We start from the raw sequence: 19,516 nt of genomic DNA, 5'->3' as shown, positions 1-19,516 counted from the left end.
GCCCCTAACCCAGTGCAGTGTTCACTCCCTCTCTCCAGAAGTAAATCTTAAAAAAAATAAAAATAAAAAAAAGAGGGACCTCTAGTGTTTACGTACCCAGTTCATTTATTTTATGGAGAATGAGATGAAAGATCAGAATGCTGAATGACGCGTCACAGGTCACAGCCAAGTTAGACCAGGAATTCAAATTTACTCAAATCAGTGTACCTTTTTCTCCCCTCCTACTTTACTACGTAACTTCTCCAGGCAGCTAGCTGCTTAAATAATTAGTCAAGAGATCATCTAAGTGGCGCCTGGGTGGCTCAGTGGGTTAAAGCCTCTGCCTTTGGCTCAGGTCATGATCCCAGGGTCCTGGAATCGAGCCCTGCATTAGGCTCTCTGCTCAGCAAGGAGCCTGCTCCCCCCTCTCTCTGCCTGCCTCTCTGCCTACTTGTGATCTCTCTGTCATAAATAAATTAAAAAATTTAAAAAAAAAGAGAGATAATCTAAGACTCTGTCAGAAGTTCTTCTAGTTCGGATAAAAATAAAGCAGGAGGGATGCCTGGGTGGCTCAGTTGGTTAAGCTGCTGCCTTCAGCTCAGGTCACGATCCCAGGGTTCTGGGATCAACTCCTGCATCAGACTCCTTGTCGGCAGGGAGCCTGCTTCTCTCTCCAGCCTCTGCCTGCCATTCTGCCTGCTTATGTGCTTGCTTGCTCCCGCTCTCACTCTCTCTCTGACAAATAAATAAAATCTTTTAATTAAAAAAAAAAAAAAAAGGAAGCAGGAATCACAGATCTGGATCATTATCTCAGTAGAAGATCTAATTCTGATTTGTTACCTTGAAGGAGGAGTGTCACAATTACAGCTCTCTCAAACAAAATTAACACTGTTAAATTTTCTAGAGAGCCTCTCCAAAACTAGCCATATAATAGTCTTGATCAGAATGCTTGTTTGAATTCCCGTATATGAAAATGTATACTAATTTCTTCCCTTCCTGTCTTCTTCTGACCCGGAGAGAATAAGCAAACACTCCACAATGCCTAAAGACCTATCAGGACACAATCTTCTTCCAGACACTTGTCAGAGTGCCCAGTGACTCTCATGCAGATCCCCTCCAGGTTCCAGAACATGCTGCACTTACAAATCATTTTACCTCTTTTCTTACCCCCAGTACAAGGTGACTGTCCTATAATTCATCTAAGAACTCTGGGTCCTACCTTGAGATTTCCTCCTTTGAAAGAAAGCATGCTGTGACTTAATGACCTCTAATACAATGTTCTGGATTAAAATGTACAGATATGAGGGCGCCTAGATGGCTCTGTTAAGCATCAGACTCATGATGTCAGTTCGGGTCATGACCCAGGGTCATGAGACTGAGCTCCGTGTTGGGCTCCACACTTGATACAGAGTCGGTTTGAGATTCTCTGTGTCTGCCTCTACCCCAATCCTACTCTTGCTCTCATGCTCACATAAATAAATAAATAAATAAAGTATTTTTTAAAAATGTACAGATATGAATGTCTTGTGCCACGTGCCTTGAAGTTTGGGGTTGCATATCTGTTACAACACAGTAGAAATCCTGAATTTTGAATTTCATATGATCCATCTTGTACTGTTCTGTTAGTTTCCCCATAAATTATGAGGCACGTTTCCTAGCATAGTATGTGTCCTCATCTAAGCTTTTCAAAAACATATCCGTTAGAGACCTGAATGAGCATCTGAAATCATTTTGCGAACTCAATGCATCATGACAATTACCTGTAGAACTTTTTAAAAAGTACAACATGGGGGGCACCTGGGTGGCTCAGGGTGTTAAACCTCTGCCTTTGGCTCAGGTCATGATCTCAGGGTTCTGGGATTGAGCCCCGCATCGAGCTCTCTGCTCGGCAGGGAGCCTGCTTCCCCCTCTCTCTCTGCTTGCCTCTCTGACTGCTTGTGATCTCTCTACCTGTCAAAAAATAAATAAAATCTTTAAAAAAAAAAAAAAGTACAACATGGTTAAAAAAAAAAAAAGAAAGAGAGAAAAAAAAGGCAAATGCTATTAAAGAATATGTAGTAAAAAACCTGTCTCCCATCCTGATCCCCAGGCTTTCAGACTTTCAACCCTTTCTGGAGCCATTACTGTTACTACTTTCTCCTGTATCCTCTGTGCAAGTATGTATGTACATACGGCCCCCATCTCTGATTTCTGTACTTTTATATACTGGGAGCATAGTGTATGATTCTGTCCCCTCCCCCACTTTTTTTCCTTGCTTATACCATGTCCCGGAGATCACTCCATATGAGCAAAAATGTACCACCTTTTTGTTTTTCCTCTCTAAAATGACCTAGGTTCAAATTCCAGGCCTGGGGCCCTAGACAAGTCCCCCTGTCTTGTCACCTACACATTATGAGTCACAGCATCTTCTTAGAAAAAAAAAAAAAAAAAAAAAGAGTGTGATACTATCTGTGGGGTGCCTAGTATAGTGCCAGGCACACAGTGATGCTCAATGACTGCCAGTCATGAACATTGCTCTCCCTGCGGAGCTCCTCAGGGAACCCAGCCTTTCACGGTAGATGATGGAGGACTGCAGAATTAGACCAACACAGAATCAAACCGTGCCCTCAGATTTCTTGTAAAAGGGACATGGTATTTCTGTGGGTTACACAAGTTTTCTTTTATTAGGCCAGTTCTCTCTAATGGATATTCAGGTAGTTTCCAGTCTATGTAATGACAAACACGGCAATAGGTCTGCTCATATTGTATAAGTAAAATAGCAGATCTAATAACGTATTTAGGTTGGGACTTAAACTTGCAAAATCCAGGATCCAGAGCCCTGGCTTCCATTTATTCCTCATTCAACAACTCTCCTTTCCTCTCTGAGCACTTTGCTCTTTGCCCTTTGTCATTAGTGCCCATTATCTGCTTGACATGAAAAATGCACGTGGGTAGGCCTAGCAACTAATTACTCCAAATAGGAGAAACCCCCTTTACACAGAAAACGGAATGATTATCTGAGTTCTAAAACTATCATACAATCCCATCGGATTATGAATTCACTGTAAAGAATCTGTTGTTCCCAATTCATGGCCATGGAATCACCCAGTGTGGCTGGAGAGTGTTCAACATGGGGTAGAGGATAAAAATCAGAGAAGAAAACTGGCTACTCTGAAGAGGAGGAACACAACTGGCAGGACAACCCCTAAGCCTGGGCTAGTAACACTGCCTGCCAGCAGTTGCCCTGGAATACCCAGAGATCTGGAGGTAGGCGAGGCAGGAGAAACCTACACACACACACACACACACACACACACACACACACACGGCACTATGACTTGCCCACTTCCCATACACCCTGTCTATATAAAACCTTCTAGAATAAAGGGTATCCAATTTCCTTCTGAAGCCCCATTTGCTCTCCACCATCACCCTCAAAAGGCCACACCTCCTCCATATAATCTTATTATCCTCTGGATGTGACACTGATGCTACAGGGTAAACACAATTCAGACTGACCAGGGGACTCCCAACTGGTCCACAATGTGTAAGAGAGAGTTCCTTTGGTTTTGTAGAGAATAACTCAAAATACACCAAGCCCTACATGTGCTCAACATTATGCTCTGCCCATTTCAGACAGCACCCCCTGAGAACAACCTGTGAGGCAAGGGGGTAATATCCCCATTTGACAGACAAAGAAACTGAGGCTCTGGCTGGTTAAATGTCTTCAGAACATTGCATGGTTAGGACATGGGCTATGGGGGCTGAACCTGAATTTATCATAGGCAGCTCACCAGATCAACCTGCCCCAGTCTGACATTGGTTTCCGCTCACACAGCTTGCCTTTCTGCTTTACAAAGCCTTTTAACACATATTTCTGATCACCACAAGCCAAGCTGGGCTTCTGCTGACATCACATCTCACACAATGTGCCAATCACAGGGAGTATTCAGTGAATGACCATTACTGTCCTGACATGACTAGTTCTCAACAGCCCAGAGCTCTATACGGCATCAAATGAAGCCATGCTTCACTATACCAAAGTATTCTTCTGTCTCCTGCTCTGGGCTGCATCCGCTTCAGATTACCAATGGATGCTGGTAAGCTCCCCATGTGTGAGTTCCAGAGCTGCATGGTACCATCATCCCCTGCTGGGGCCAACTAACCTACTAACAGAAAAATGCTTGTGCTGGCAGTCATGGAGTACTGAACCCCATCTAGTGATGCTCACAGGGGATGCTGGGAAGCCTACAGTGAACCCCAGGAGCAGGTGGCTCAGCCATTCACTCTAGCTGTCAATCAGGGTTCCAAAGAGGCAGCCCTCCCACCACACCTGGGCCTCAGGTTGGTTCCACCTTAGCACACAAGAGACTGTCTTTTAAAATGAAATGGCCAGGGGCGCCTGGGTGGCTCAGTGGTTTAGCCTCTGCCTTCGGCTCAGGTCATGATCCCAGCATCCTGGGATCAAGCCCCACATCAAGCCCCACATCAAGCCCCACATCGAGCCCCACAACGAGCCCCACATCGGGCTCTCTGCTCAGCAGGGAACCTGCTTCCTCCTCTCTGCCTGCCTCTCTGCCTACTTGTGATCTCTATCTGTCAAATAAATAAAATCTTTAAAAAATAAAATAAAATAAAAGGAAATGGCCAGTATTCAAAATTCTGCTAAGTTTACATAAATATGCAAAATTTTATTCTTCCCTCAAAACACTAGAAGTTTTGGCAACACCAGGTCCCCTCTCCTGCATAGAAACAAGGGGCTTGGCTTGAGCAGCAGCTGTCTGCTTACGGACCAGCACAAACCAACCTCACTCAGAAGTCATTTTTTGTCAGCCCCGGGGCAGTGTGTCTGCAGTCTTTTCCACAAAGGCTGAGTGGGAATGCCAACATGTCGGCAGATCCTGCTTTTCAGTTGTCCAAAGACTACACTGCAACTATTTATTTCTCTGTTCATCAGTGCGGTATGGTTAAGAACCTAACAATCACAGCATTGTTTATCCATTGCAAATGGCTTCACCCCATACTTTTCTTCCAGCTAATTATGGATTACAGCCAAATACGCTGAACGCACTGCCTACTTAGAGCCGATTCTCCTCTGACAGGAACCCACGTATGTGAGCTGCCAAGGCCTTGTCAGAGAAAGGGCTGTACAAATATGCACTTCTCCTTCCTGCCCTCTCGCCTCCTGCTTTACCCCCAAGCTCCCTCTGAAGCCCTGGAGATTTGCAGGAATGCTCTGGCGGCCTGCCCGGGTGCTGCCCTCCGGGGGTGGGGCAGAGGCAGGCTGGGTGCGGGGGCTCTTGACTCTGGAATGCACTTCCTCCTAGAGGTGCGGAGGCCTAATCTTTGTGGACTCTAAACACAATGGCTTTTTTGCTACCAGGGAATTTATTACTCATGATGGAGAGGTTAAAAAAAAAAGGCACTTTAAATTTGCAGACGACTGAGACACAAGTTAAGGGGAGTAGTCGCTAAGTTAGACTGAATTATTTTAACTTCAGAAATAAAAGAATGTCTCCTACAGTAACAAATCATGCACTATCAATGCTATAAACAAAAAACAAAGGCCTCCTAACACAATTTGGTTTTTACTATATATAGATGTTAAATGTGGTGAGAATTTATACCTAGAACTCCTGAAACTGTAGTTCTAAAAAAATTTTTTAGGGAAAATATCAGCAGAATTTAATCTATGAACATGAATAGCTGCTCTGCTTAGAGTTAAAAAAAATCTATCTTCTGTTTAAGCTGTAACTCCCATTTTTGCCAAATACAGTACAATCGAATTAACTTTTTCTATGTCTCAATATCAGCTTTCTGCCACTTTGTCAAAATATTTAAAGGAAAATTTAAATAACTGTGGCAACGTCATTTAGTAAAGTAATATTTTTGTTTCCTTGGGTCAGAAAAAAAGCAATTAAAACAAAACAAGAGCTATTGTTCCTTTCCTGCCCAGCCACCCATGAAACCCATGAAACAGGGAGCTTCTAAGGAAGGAGGCTGCCAGAGCTGGGAGTGTGGGAGGAGGAAGGGGAGGGCTGAAGGACTGCCTGTAGTGACTGAGAAGGAAACAGAGGCCAGAGGGCTACAGCAACCGAGTGACCTAAAGGCCACTCCCTCAAACATCCCCTCCTTCCCCCAGGCAGCGGCACCTTCAAGGGGGACTAGCAGTGCGATCTCTGATCTCGATCTTCTATCTCTGTAGGCAGGCTTGAAGCTAAGCACAGCAGGTCCTCAGGCTCACCAGAGTTCCTGCTCACGGAGTCCTCTTCCTCTCACACACATCCCAGCCCAGTTTCACACAGAACCACCCATCTTCTTGGGGCCCAGCGGGCTGTGACAAGGAGCACAGCAGTGACTAATGTAGGTGAAGAGAGAAGGACCCTCTTCCAATATTCTGGTCTGAGTCTGAACCCCACCATGACCTTAAGAGTCTGCACGGTTGAGACCACCAGCTGGGTTCAATTGAGGCTCTCGAAGCAGAGTACATTTGAATTAGAGGAAAAAGAAAATACAAGATTTGAAAAAGCAGAACAACATCAATCCCAGCCTCAACCACATCCTCCCCGTGTGTGTGACAGCAGCTGTAACACCTCATCACTGGCATTTGCTATGTGGTCCTTCCTGACCCAGGACAGTCACACCGTCACAAGGAGAATCGCCTCTGGATCCCAGAACATATCAGGGTTTTGTGGAATCCGGGCTTGATAAGTCAGGCTAAAAGTAATTCAAAATCAAAGTGAAAGGTGTACACAGCAAAGTCTTAGTTTCTAAACACAGCTTTGTTTAATCCTTTTTAGATTAAAAATGGTGAAAATATACTCTCATTTAAAATATATGTAATAGGGGCGCCTGGGTGGCTCAGTGGGTTAAAGCCTCTGCCTTCGGCTCAGTTCATGATCCCAGGGTCCTGGGATTGAGCCCCACATCCCGCTCTCTGCTCAGCAGGAAGCCTGCTTCTTCCTCTTTCTCTGCCTACTTGTGATCTCTCTCTGTCAAATAAATAAATAAAATCTTAAAAAATATATATATATATATATATGTAATAAATTAGCATGAATGCTTTAAGCAATCACCACAAGGAGATTCACTCAAGTTATATTTATAGTCTTCAAAACTTCAAGAGGCTTAAACATCCAAGAACTAAAGACTGGTTGAATAAGTTATGTCATGTCTGTACATCTGTGTGGTGGAAAAGCATACAGATCATAAAATAGAGCTAAGAACATTTCAAAACTTATTAGAACATATCCATGATATATTATTAAATAAGAAAAGTGGATTGTAAAAGATTACTATATCGCTTTTGCAGAAAAGATATACAAAAAACTAGAAGGCTATATAATAAAGTGTTAAGTACGAGAAGAATGGAATTGAAGATGAAAGATTTTTTTTCTTCTGAGATGAAAGGTTCGAAGTTTCCTAACCTCTCTTAAAACAAGCGATATGTATGTATATATGTATTTTTATGTAAATTCTACACCTAACATGGGGCTTGAACTCAGGAACCTGAGATCAAGAGATGCACGCTCTACCAACTGAGACAGCCAGCTTTTATGATAATAAATACATAATGTGCTGCACTTTTTTTTTTTAAAGTAAACTCCATGCCCAGTGTGGAGCCCAATGTGGGGCTTGAACTCACAACCCTGAGATCAAGACCCCAGCTGAAATCAAGAGTCAGAGACTTAACTTAACATACTGAGCCACCCCAGCACCCCATGATGTGCTGCATTTTAAAAAGATTTCCCAGATGCTGAGAGGATGTCCTTGAGAAACTTGGGTGGTACATTCACCACACCCTCATTCCCTACGGAAGAGAGACTGTATTCTATTACAACACAAGATGAGTGGGGAGTGGGGGGATATTTGGGCTCAATACCATCCCCCTGGGTTGTTCTCTGCATAAGAGAAAAACAAAAACATGGGTCCCTAGGGGGTGCCTGGGTGGCTCAGTGGGTTAAAGCCTCTGCCTTCGGTTCAGATCATGATCTCAGGGTCCTGGGGTCGAGCCTCGCATCAGGCTCTCTGCTCAGTGGAGAGCCTGTCCCCTCTCCACCCCTGTCTGCTTCTCCACCTACTTGTGATTTCGCTATCAAATAAATAAATAAATAATCTTTAAAAATTTTAAAACGAAACAAAACATGGGTACCTAGGTGGCACAGTGGGTTAAATGCTGACTCTTGATTTCAGCTCTGGTTATGATCTCAGGGTCCTGAGATGGAGCTCTGGGGTCAGGCTCTGGACTCAGCATGGAGTCAGCTTCAGACTCTCTCTCCCTCTCACTTTACCCCTCCTGCCTGTGCTCACTCTATCACTCTCTCAAATAAATAAATAAGTCTATTTTTAAAAAGAGAGAGAGAGAGAAACAAAATCATAAATTCCTGTTCCTAAATTAATCAGCTTCTGGAATTTGGGCATCCAAGGAGAGCCACACACCTATACATAAAGACAGTATTAGAGCAGTATTCTTCTTTTTAGAAGAAAAGAACTACCTGAGGTTTGTATAAAAAGAAAGTGTGAATCCCCCATCTCGAATAGGATGAAATGTTGATTTGAAGATGGTCTAGATAATTTCATGAGGCATGGCAATTCATCCACAGCATAGGATCTGAAAGTTCGATTATTAATTATACCACATTTGATCCAAATGGGATTTAAGATTCATGTACAAAGATAAATACAAAAAATTTAAGATAAAGACATTAACTATTCAGGCTAGAATTTTCATCCTAAGCCACCTATTTATTATATAATCTTGGACAAATTATCTTTTTAAATCTTAGTTTTTCCTCACCAGCCAAACAGGGATAATGATAATACTCATGTGACAAAGTAACCAAGTGCAAATCATGTCTTATTTTTGCCACTGCAAAAGAATTTAATTTCTTCCCAGCTCAGTGAGAGGGAGGGACCTATAGTCAGATCTAATTTAACTTTGGAACAGTAAGTCAGGTGACATTCTCAGTCAGGAGCTACAGAGCAAAACACTTTCGTCATAGACTTGGCATAAGGATTAAATGAAACAATGGATGTCACAATGCTATGTCAATTGCCATGCAATGTTCAGACAGAGATTACTGTTAGTAAAAATTCCACTCATTTTTCACAATATGGTAAAAACAAAAACCAGGAGAGCTAGGTTTTTATCCCAGTCCTGCCCACATCCTGCAGCCAGAATCATGCCTTCGTTATCTGTAAAATGAGAACATACTCTCTGCCTTGCCCTATCTCACAGGGTTATTGTGGGCTCAAGTGAGACAGTATATGAGGAAAGTCCAGGGGTGTCTGGGTGGCACAGTCAGTTAACTGTCTCTTGGTCTCAGCTCAGGTCATGATCTCAGGGTAGTGAGATCGAGCCCCACGTCAGTCCCCATGCTCAGCGTGGAATCTGCTATTCCCTCTTCCTCTAATCCACACCCCCTACTGCCCTCTAGGGTGCGCACTCTCTCTTTTTCTCTCATAAATAAATAAAATCTTTTTAAAAAGTCCATGGAATGTATTAGACAAGGGTGACCTAAAAGTAAATCAAACTCAGTAATGTGTAATGTCACTTTACAGTACAATTCTGTGAGTTCTAAACATTGAACATGGTTTAAAACTGATTAGGTGGTTTTATTACAGAAGTAGTCTTCATTTAAAACAAAATATCCAGGGGCGCTTGGGTTGCTCGGTGGGTTAAAGCCTCTGCCTTCAGCTCAGGTCATAGTCCCAGGGTCCTGGGATCAAGCCCCACATCGGGCTCTCTGCTCAGCAGGGAGCCTGCTTCCCCCCCACCCCCGCCTGCCTCTCTGCCTACTTGTGATCTCTCTGTGTCACATAAATAAATAAAATCTTTAAAAAAAAAATCCAAGTAACCCAGATGCCCATCAATAGTAGAATGGATAAAGAAATGATCATAACACAGAATACTCACAGCAAGAAAAATGAATGCACTTTAGTATACAGGGCATACAGCAGTGACAGAAGCAATACACATCATGATTCATTCACATAACGTTACAGATAGGAAAAATAAACTTGTTTTTTCAGGGAAGGATACACGGTATTAAAATTATAACAAAAAATAAGGAAATAATTACAAAGTCAGATGGGGATTGTCTCTGGCTGGGGAGGGAGGAGACAGCAAAGATATCATCAGCCCAATAGGAAGGACTTTGGGGCTGCAGGCTATATTAAATTTTCTGTGTGTATGTGCAAGTGTACATATATATTCATGTATGTATGTACACTGTGATCACTTTCCTGCCCATATATTTCACAACAAAAGACCAACAATTCCAAAAAGTCCACTGAATTCCATACAGATTAAGTTACATCAATAGTGTTCCCCCCTTTTTTTTTGTTTAAAGAACGTTTGCTAAGAGTTTCAGTTCTAATCTCAGATACATCAAGCCAAGAGATTACTCAGTTGGGATTTTATTTAATCTCTTCAAAAAGAAAATATAATCATCAAGCAGGTTGTGGTGATGCAGGATACTGGTCTACTTATTAGTAATTTCTAATTGCTGGGACATTTTCAGGGCCACATGAAACATTCTACCATTAACAAAAGAAAACTACACGGCTATGCCAACCCACACACATCTCACACCACCACCCTAAAAGGAAATGTAAAGTTACTTCAGTGACTTACCAGTTGGCTGTGTTTGTGCTATTCTCTTTGGGTACGTCTTGCTTCGACTTCTTGCCACATTCTGATCTGGCCGAGGAAGCTGAATAGAAAGATCTCGACTCATTTGCAGAGCTGTCCTGCCACTTGGAAATGCAACATTTTGGTTAGCACAGATAAAACCACACAGCCACAAAATTAAGCCCCGGCTCACTCAGAATATCTCCAATGTCTGGAGAGGGAAAAAAGGACAGACTCATGCAGGCCCCAAGTATATATGCGTTTTCAACTGGTTCTCACTGCAATGTTAACCAAGGGCTAATAGGAGAGTCTTAGGTTAGATAGAAGGATGATCTTTCAGAGGGAGAAACGGAGAAATTTATTAAAGGAGTTAGGTTTAGACTTAAGCAGAATGATGAGCTATAAATAGGGGATGCTCATGGTCTTCTAGCTCTACAACTAAATAATAAATTACAGTGGGCTAAAGTAAACAACAGCAATGAATCTGTGTGAATCAGTACGTTTCTGGGTTGTACTTACACAGCAAGTTGTAAAGCACCTCTTCCCCCACAGAACCACTTGGTATGATTTTTACCCTGAACCCTGCTGTGGCATAATCCACCATGTATTATGCTTTCCTCACTTGCACCAGATCAAGTGCCCAGGAAGATTCAGAGCTAGCCCAAAGCCCATGCAAAGTGCTGCTTCTCTAAAGAGTCAGAGGACGCAAGGAGGGGAGTTCTCCTTGGGAATGGACTAATCTTCAAGTAATCTTCCCGAGCAATTGTGCAATTCTGTTTGCTGGATTTCAGTGAACATTCATCTTACTGAAAAATTATTCCACAGCTGCTGAATTTGAGCCAATGAGTGACCCTGACTTTCAGGGGATAATATCATTCAGGTACAGGAAAAATACATTTCTGGATGTTTAGTTTGATTCATCCCCTAGTGACTACCCCAATTACCTTTACTAGAAATAAAAAGATGCTTGAAATACTCATAAAAGGGACTCCTCATCAGGCTAATTGGGGACACCACTTGGTATGAGCTACCATGGGAATTTAGATGGCAGGTTCTATCTGTGAATGTGCTTCGTGTTAAGTAGTTTACAGGAACCAGGCAGATGGGAGAGGAGAAAACCTATGACAGATTTTCTTTCACTAAAAAAAATTTTTTTTTAAAGGTAGCCCATAAGGTAACACAAGTAGCAACATCTCTCTCCTGAAAAGCTAAAAAAAAAAAAAAAAGAAAGAAAGAAATCCACATAAAGAGCAGAATTCCATTATTATAAATGGTTTGAGGTATAAAGATAAGAGCCACTTACAACAGACTTTCTCTGTTATCAGAAAGACTTGGGTACTGTGTACCTCACTGCAGAGAGGAAGAAATATTTGTCCTAAAAATATAAACCAATATGTGGGCCACAGTGGCATTTTATAATGAGATTTTACTTCATCATTCAATTTTTCCTCATGGTTTCTCTCAGGAATAGAGGAGAAATAAGAAAATCCTATTACAAGATTAATAAAACTGTGGTCCAGAAACATAAACTGATCTGCCCCAGCCTGTACAGGGCTCCAGACCACAGTCAGTCTTCTGACCTCCAGACGGCTGTCACCCAGCCTGCTGGCACAGAAGAAAGGGCAGAACATGGAGCCATCTGGTTTGAGGTGACAAGGCCCGCTTAAATCACAGCTCTGTTACCACTGTGTGGTCTTCAACAGATTCTTTTTAAAATCTCTTGGCGCCTCATTTTCCTCATTGAAAATATATTTCTACTTAGCAGTCTCTTTCTGAGCAGAAATATTCATGGACAGTATTCTTACTATTTCCTTGCAGCAAAAAGTATGGGATGAAAATAGAGATTTACAATGTAAAGTGTGAGAGTTCCTATACCTGTCTAGTGGCTCTCCATAGTGACAGGAAATAGTTTTGCTTCCCCAATAATCACCCACTTCCCTGCCTCCTTCCATGTTGGCTCACACACTCTGCTGGGGAGGGCAAAACTGGCAATCGGTGGGGTAAGGGAGAGGGAACAAGTGTAAAGACATCTGGGCTCAAATCCCAGCTTTGCCACTTATTGGTTCAAGGTCTTTCGTTCAGTTACTTTATTTGGGGGGGGGTGCTCAAATTTCTCATCTGTATAAATGAGGATATGACGCCTCCCTTGGTAGGTCATTGAACAGATTAAATAAAGTAAAACTTTAAAGCACCTGACACAAAAGAGGTCCTCGTGAGAGCATGGTCTCCCCCACACTTAAAGAAATGTGGGAAGTTCATGTGATTTCAGTCCTATAAGAAGATCAGCTGGGTCCCCAGCGGGATTTCTCATGCCTAATTCTCATTTCTGGAGTATAAATTCTATATACCTCATTCCTTCATTCTAACCAGGAGTCACCTACGAACTTAACAGGTAAAGGCAAAGTCAGTTTTTGAGGGGCTCAAAGAAAGAGCGCTCAGTGCATAACAAAATATTTAATCAGAACCTATTTCAAATTATTCCTATCTGATAATAAAAGAACAACAAAAGAATTAGATTTCTGATTTCAGCTCAGTTTACCCACAAACCGTGAATTTTTTAACGGACTGGCAGTCACAGATCACTAAAAACATTGAATTTTTTCCTTCTTAATAATTCCTATTTCTAAAGAATGTTGGAATCTTCTTGGTATTCTGTAAGCCCCAAGATGCAGGAAAGAGTATAAAGAGTAGAACTCGGGTCTTCCTCCATCACGCACGCACCACTATAAACACAGACAATTATACTCACAGAACACGCAGACACCCACATTCACACACCACAATCACTTGTCATGCTGTTCTCTATCCCCCATGCTCTGAAGGCCTGCTGGGTAGAGGAGGGGGCTGCCTGTGTTTCCAGCACTCTGCTTTTATTCCACGGTTTCTCCAGAGTGTTTCAAGAAAGGAGTAACCATATGATGTTTGTTAAAGGCTGGTTGCTTTTCCTCTTTAGACAATTAACGGTCCACGGGCTGGCGACCACCCAGCAGTCAAGAGACCCACCTCTGTGTGAGCCTAGCTCTGGGCAGTGGGGCTGAAACATCTTTCTTCAGGGATGGTGTAATGTTAATGCTTCCTACACAGACACGGAGATTTGGGTTTCATTAAGACTTACTGGGGAGTTAATACCATCCACAAAATTAGAACAGATTTAGCAGAGCTTCCAATTCTGCAAAGGTTACCTTTAATTACTTTCTCAGAAGAAATGATATTTAATATGCAAAATCCAATAACCTGCTAATAATAATTCCCAGTAGCCACAACATTTGCATTTCAATAAATTTGAGAAATCAGGTATGGGTAAATTTGTGGAAACCAACTACAGCATATGTTAAACAGCATAATTACAATTTTAATAGCATGAACACTGACAGATGCCTTTTCACTAGCTTCATTTCAGTGACAAGGAGATAGATTTACACATTCTCCTGATAACCCCAAAAATGTTTTATGCCCCAACTGGAAAAACAGCCCAAATACTGACTATCAGCTCTTCTCAGTATAAAAGTAAATATTCTTTCCTTAAATTCCTGATTAATTATAGCACTAACTAGGGAACAACCTTAATGACCCGAAGGTTAAATTTTTAAGTATCGATGAACAGTTTCATACAAATACCAAGAACATCTATAATACAAAAACAAAGTTCTTTTTTAAAGAATTTATTTATTTATTTATTTGACAGACACAAGTAGGCAGAGAAGCAGGCAGAGAGAGAGGGGGAAGGAGGCTCCCCACTGAGCAGAGAGCCCGATATGGGGCTCAATCCCAGGACCCTGAGTACATGACCTGAGCCGAAGGTAGATGCTCAACCCACTGAGCCACTCAGGTGCCCCAATAATAGTTAAGTTTTAAGTCATCAAATGAGCAAGTACCAAAGTGAATAATATGTGACGATTAATACACTAAGCATTTATTATTAATCTCTCTTTTATCGACTATCTCTCATTTCAAATTCAGGACCCAAAAAAAGTGGGTTTAAAAAAGAGGAGTTAAAGTTTGGCATATCACTGTCCTACCAACACCTGACTTGGCTTTATTTTTTAAGTCTCCAAGGTAAGCATTTCATTTAGCGAAGTCTCCAGTGGAAGTGACAGAACAGTGTCCTACTTCTTGAGTGGCACTCCTACACCCTACCTGAGTTTTACAGGGCCCGGGACCTGCTTTTCACTCCCTGAATAATGCTGTAGCTTTATTTATACCGAAGTGGTTAGACCAGATTCTTTCTATCTCTGGGCACCTAATACCTTGGCTTGCAAGGCCTCTAACAGATTGAATTGAAACACAACAAGTTCTTTTTTACAACATCAAAGGTTCCCATTTTTAATGCTGGTATTAAACTCAATCAGCCTTTTTCTGCAACATGTTCACGTCTGCCTAATGGCCAAAGGCAAGGCCTCTTAAGTTAGACTGCCAGGAAGGGGACCACCCCCCATTTCCTTCTTTCTGGCTGGGTTACCTTGAAGAGTGACTCGACATCTCTGAATCTTACTTTCCTCACCTATTAAGGAGGATAACGTTAAGAAGACTGCAATGATTCAATGAAGCAATAAATGAAACATTTACCACCATACATGGCACTTAGTAACTGCTCAGTCAAGTTTAGATATAATTACAGCATTACTACATGTAGGCTTTATGCAGCAGGAAACATGATTTGATCCACAATATAAAGTATACATTGTGTTACAACAGGGGATCAAGTCAATGTTCGAAGAACACCATTCAGCTCCAATTCAGAATATCTACTTTGTTTCATAATCAAAACACAATTAGAAATGAAGAATAATTGTATCGAAATGAATGTCTGAAGATAATAAACTTTACCACATTCTAAAAGCCCTAACTTAAACCTGAAAGGCTGTTTTTGTCAAATTTTTTTGTTTTCTAGACATAGGGCAGACCAAGAGAGAGAAAGGAGAGTGGGGAAGGGGCAGAGGGAGAGGGAGAAACAGAATCCCAAGCAGGTTCCACACCCAGCATGGAGCCCAAAGAGGGGCTCAATCTCATGACCCTGAGATCATGACCCGAGCCAAAATCAAGTTAGGATGCCTAAGTGATGCACCAACCAGGTGCCCCTGTCAAGAAAGTTTTAATAAACTGTTACACTTGAAATTCATGAGCACTGTAGAAAAAGAAAAAAGATTCAAGTCATAAACTTTAATGTGCATGCATGTGGACAACTGAACTCAATATTTATTTATTCATACACACACACCCTTCCCCAAGGAAAAATGCCATTTACCTATACCGGTGCTTATAACTCATGGATCCAAACTTGCTGAGTTTTCTTGACAATGAATTTGATTCATTTTCTGGCATTCTAATAAATTTTTAAAAGAAAATTATATAAGAATTCATAAATACAGGTATTTATACAACACTTGAGCAAAAGCTATGGAGAAAACATAGTGCAACACTTTTTTACAGCTTGTCGAAATATTTTATTCTACATGTCGACAGGAAATAATAATCAGTTATTTTAAGCTAATATTTGAAATACAACCATTCTCTAGGATTTTACATAGGTTAACTTAATTTCTCTAGTTAAGAATTTTGTCACTATGTTGATTTACCCATGCCATGGTTTCATAGTAAATCTGATACAGTGTTTCACTTTTCCTTTTATTTCGGGACTTCCCATCCCAGGGTACCTTTAACAGACACCTTCCATGTGGCGCTCATTGGCCCAGGCCCCACTGGCTTAGAAGTGATGTCTCAGACCTGCTGGGCCACATCCTTCACCTAATATAAACTCTATAAAGGACACTGGTCACTGTATAAGAATACTTCTTCAATGTCATACTATTTGGGAGAAGTGCTCCATGCACACCAAATAGGAATTAGGGGAAGAATGAATCTAGCTTGAAATTTAAAAGCAAAAAATAAAGCATTAATATATTACCTGATAGGATGTGGTTTTATCTTTACACCATAAGGATTGAAACAAAAGTATTGCCACAATCTAATGGTCCATTCTTTACCCTCACCTTACTTGACCTCCAAGGAGCATGCGACACAGTTGCCAATTTCTTTTTCACCAGGACATTTGCCTCCCTAGTTCCCATTTTCCCATACACACTCCTGGTTACTCCTCTTTACACTCCCTGTTGGCTCTCACTGCCCTCTAAATGCTGGGAGGATCCCGCAGCTCAGTCCTTGGCTATCCGCTTCTCTTTCCTCACTCTTGCCACAGATGACTTCACCCAGTCCCTTTGCCTTAATTACCTAGTAATTACCAAGACAAGCCTTGGTTTTCCCAAGAGGCTTATACACCCAACTGCCTACTCCACACCTCTACTTAGATGCCTAAGAGGCATTTCAAATTTAGTATAGCCACAGAACATTTAATTTCCATTACCAAAGCTGCACTCTTTATATATAAACATCCTTGACCCTTTCTTGTAGTAGGAGAGAAGAAGGTATCTGTGATATGTGTGTGTGTGTGTGTGTGTGTGTGTGTACGAATTAGTATGATCCAGAAAATTAGGTGGCTGAAAAAAATTAATAGAGGAGAAACACTTCTAAATTTCTACTGTGGACAGAAAAGAACTCTTGTTATAAAAACAAATCAATTTTCATTTATTAAAACAATGCATAAAACTTTCATATTAACATACCTAAAAAATGTATGATGTTCTACACTACACTTCCAAAGATGCTTGCAAGCTGTCTTACTTCGAGCTTCAAAAAAGAATGAGGTTTCATTGCACTGAGAGAAAAGAGAGAGAGAAATATAAATTACTGACCATAATGTTCTTTGTGTGACAGCCACCTTCTAGTTACCAAAAATTCGAGTAAGCAGAGAGACATTATTAACACATAAAACAAAAACCAATTATCTCCTGGTAACGATTTTTGGAGTGTTGCCTTAAAACCACCTTTACTAATTAAAATTACAAAATGTAAATTCCATATAAATCTTAGTGGCATCCCCTCTGTCACCACACAACCATGGATGATCAGGGGCATGGCATGGAAGGACTGTAAACATTTCCATCATAAATGGGCACCCAAACAGGACACCACCAATAAAAAGGAAATGCCCATAAATCCAGTTCTTAGCTGGATTATTTTTTTAAAAAGATTTTATTTATTTATTTGTCAGACAGAGATCATAAGTAGGCAGAGAGGCAGGCAGAGAGAGAAAGGAGCAGAGAGCCCGATGCGGGGCTCGATCCCAGGACCTTGGGACTATGACCTGAGCTGAAGGCAGAGGCTTTAACCCACTGAGCTACCCAGGTGCCCCTTTGCTGGATTATTTTTAAGGAATATACAGGCCCCATTTAAATTGATACATAAAGAATCTCAAGAGGGGCCCCTCTGAGGAGTGACCACCATAGCAGTATCATCTAAGCATGTCCAAATCATGTCTCAGAGCTTCTGCATTCTGCACCCAGTTACTGGGAGAATTAAATGACATGACCAAATAAATAAATACATAAAAGAAAAAAAAATACATGCTATGACAGATGTAAAGTACACAACAGGTATAACTAAATTTCAACTATTATTTTAATTCTGTGGTTACTTACCTACATTTAATAGATAAGAAGTCATTCTAATTGGGCAGAAGATACTCTTTATTTTTTTTAAGTGACTGAATAGCAAACCAAGCAAAATATAATAGAAGTACTAAATAATAAACCACAAGTCCTGTGAAGGTTTGTTATTGGTTTTTATCGAAGACAATATGAGCAAACTCAAGTCTCAAAGGCAGAAATGTCCCTGGAATGAGGTTTCTATGGATGTCTAAACACAAAACTGGCAAAGCAGAGGAGTCACTGAAAGGATCCTCCCCACCTTTTAATAAGGACAGAGTATTTATATGCATGAAATTTCTTCCAAGTCCATCTGGAATGAGGCTGCCCAGTTTAGAGGTTTATTTGTAAAATGAAAGCTTATGAGGACAATGGAGCCAATCTATGCGTGTTACAGCAAGGCCGCCTGTAACTCCAAAACCTTGTGAAGTGGAAACATTAGACAATTCCCAGGTTTCTGTCTTGGGAATGCTACCTAATAAAAGATAGCAAGTGGAAGAAGTTGGGGATTTGGACAGCAAGGCAATGGATGGCACGTTCAGGAGATTTGGATTTTGAGGTGCCTGTGGAAGGGGGAACTAAAGACCCCAAGGGGGCCAGGAAACATGCAGACGCTGGGGTGAAGGGACGGCCATTCCTGCTGACACGGATGATTTCACCCGAGAGCAAAAAGAGACTGTTTAGGGAGACAGAATGAAGTGCGTGAAGATAAAATCACAGCCAGGATGCTTGTGAAGATGCAGGGAGAGGGGTCAGAAGGGACCAGGAGGCAATGATGTCAAAGAGGCTGGGAAAAGAGCACAAGTCTCAAGTGACCTGGAAAGGTCAAACGGGGTTTGAAAGGAGGTGACTGCCTTTCACGGTAAGAAATCTCCAGTGACTTTCATGAAAGGGGTAGGAATTACAAAACTGGAGATAAGGGAGAAAAGTTAATGAATTCAGAAAAGGTTTTCCTCAAAAGCAAAAGAAATGGGGGAAGAGGGAACACAGGAAATCACAGAAGATCTCTGGGGTGAAGGTGGGAAAGCAAGCATCCCACCAGGAGATGGGAATGCTTAGAGTGGAGGGGTTTTTCCCTTTTACCTTTGTTCTTTTAGTATATAGTATATATACATGGTACAAATGCCACAAGTTACCAAAATGGACACATGCTGATAACTAAAATCTCTCTCCCACCACTGTTCCTAATCCCCTTCCCCAGAGGCAACCACTATTAGAGTTTCTTAGAGAATAGGTTCATGTTTTTAAGGTCACTGGATTACCCAAAAATATGATGCACAGGTCATTTTCCTTTAAAATAACTTTGCTTGTGATTACATTGTATCCTGATAAATGATTAAGATAAAGCATTTTTAAGGACCGGCTGTCCCCTCCCCCCTGCCAC

General features: G+C 41.4%; 1 protein-coding gene across 6 annotated transcripts in view; it reads right to left on the bottom strand.

The window, feature by feature from the left end:
- The window catches only part of EPB41L4A (erythrocyte membrane protein band 4.1 like 4A), a 257,238-nt gene that overhangs the window by 63,854 nt on the left and 173,868 nt on the right, over positions 1-19,516 (bottom strand). For all 6 annotated transcript variants that reach the window (XM_044264248.1, XM_044264234.1, XM_044264239.1 and 3 more), the window contains 3 exons: positions 17,212-17,303; positions 15,837-15,914; positions 10,595-10,716 (listed from right to left, as the gene is read on the bottom strand). In XM_044264248.1, the coding sequence (XP_044120183.1) occupies positions 10,595-10,716; positions 15,837-15,914; positions 17,212-17,303 (292 nt within the window). The remainder of the gene's footprint in view (positions 1-10,594; positions 10,717-15,836; positions 15,915-17,211; positions 17,304-19,516) is intronic.

This window comes from Neovison vison, chromosome 1, assembly GCF_020171115.1.
Source record: "Neovison vison isolate M4711 chromosome 1, ASM_NN_V1, whole genome shotgun sequence".
Classification (NCBI taxonomy): Eukaryota; Metazoa; Chordata; class Mammalia; order Carnivora; family Mustelidae; genus Neogale; species Neogale vison.
The sequence above is the reverse complement of the archived record's forward strand: the minus strand, read 5'-3'. Positions and strand labels throughout refer to the sequence as shown.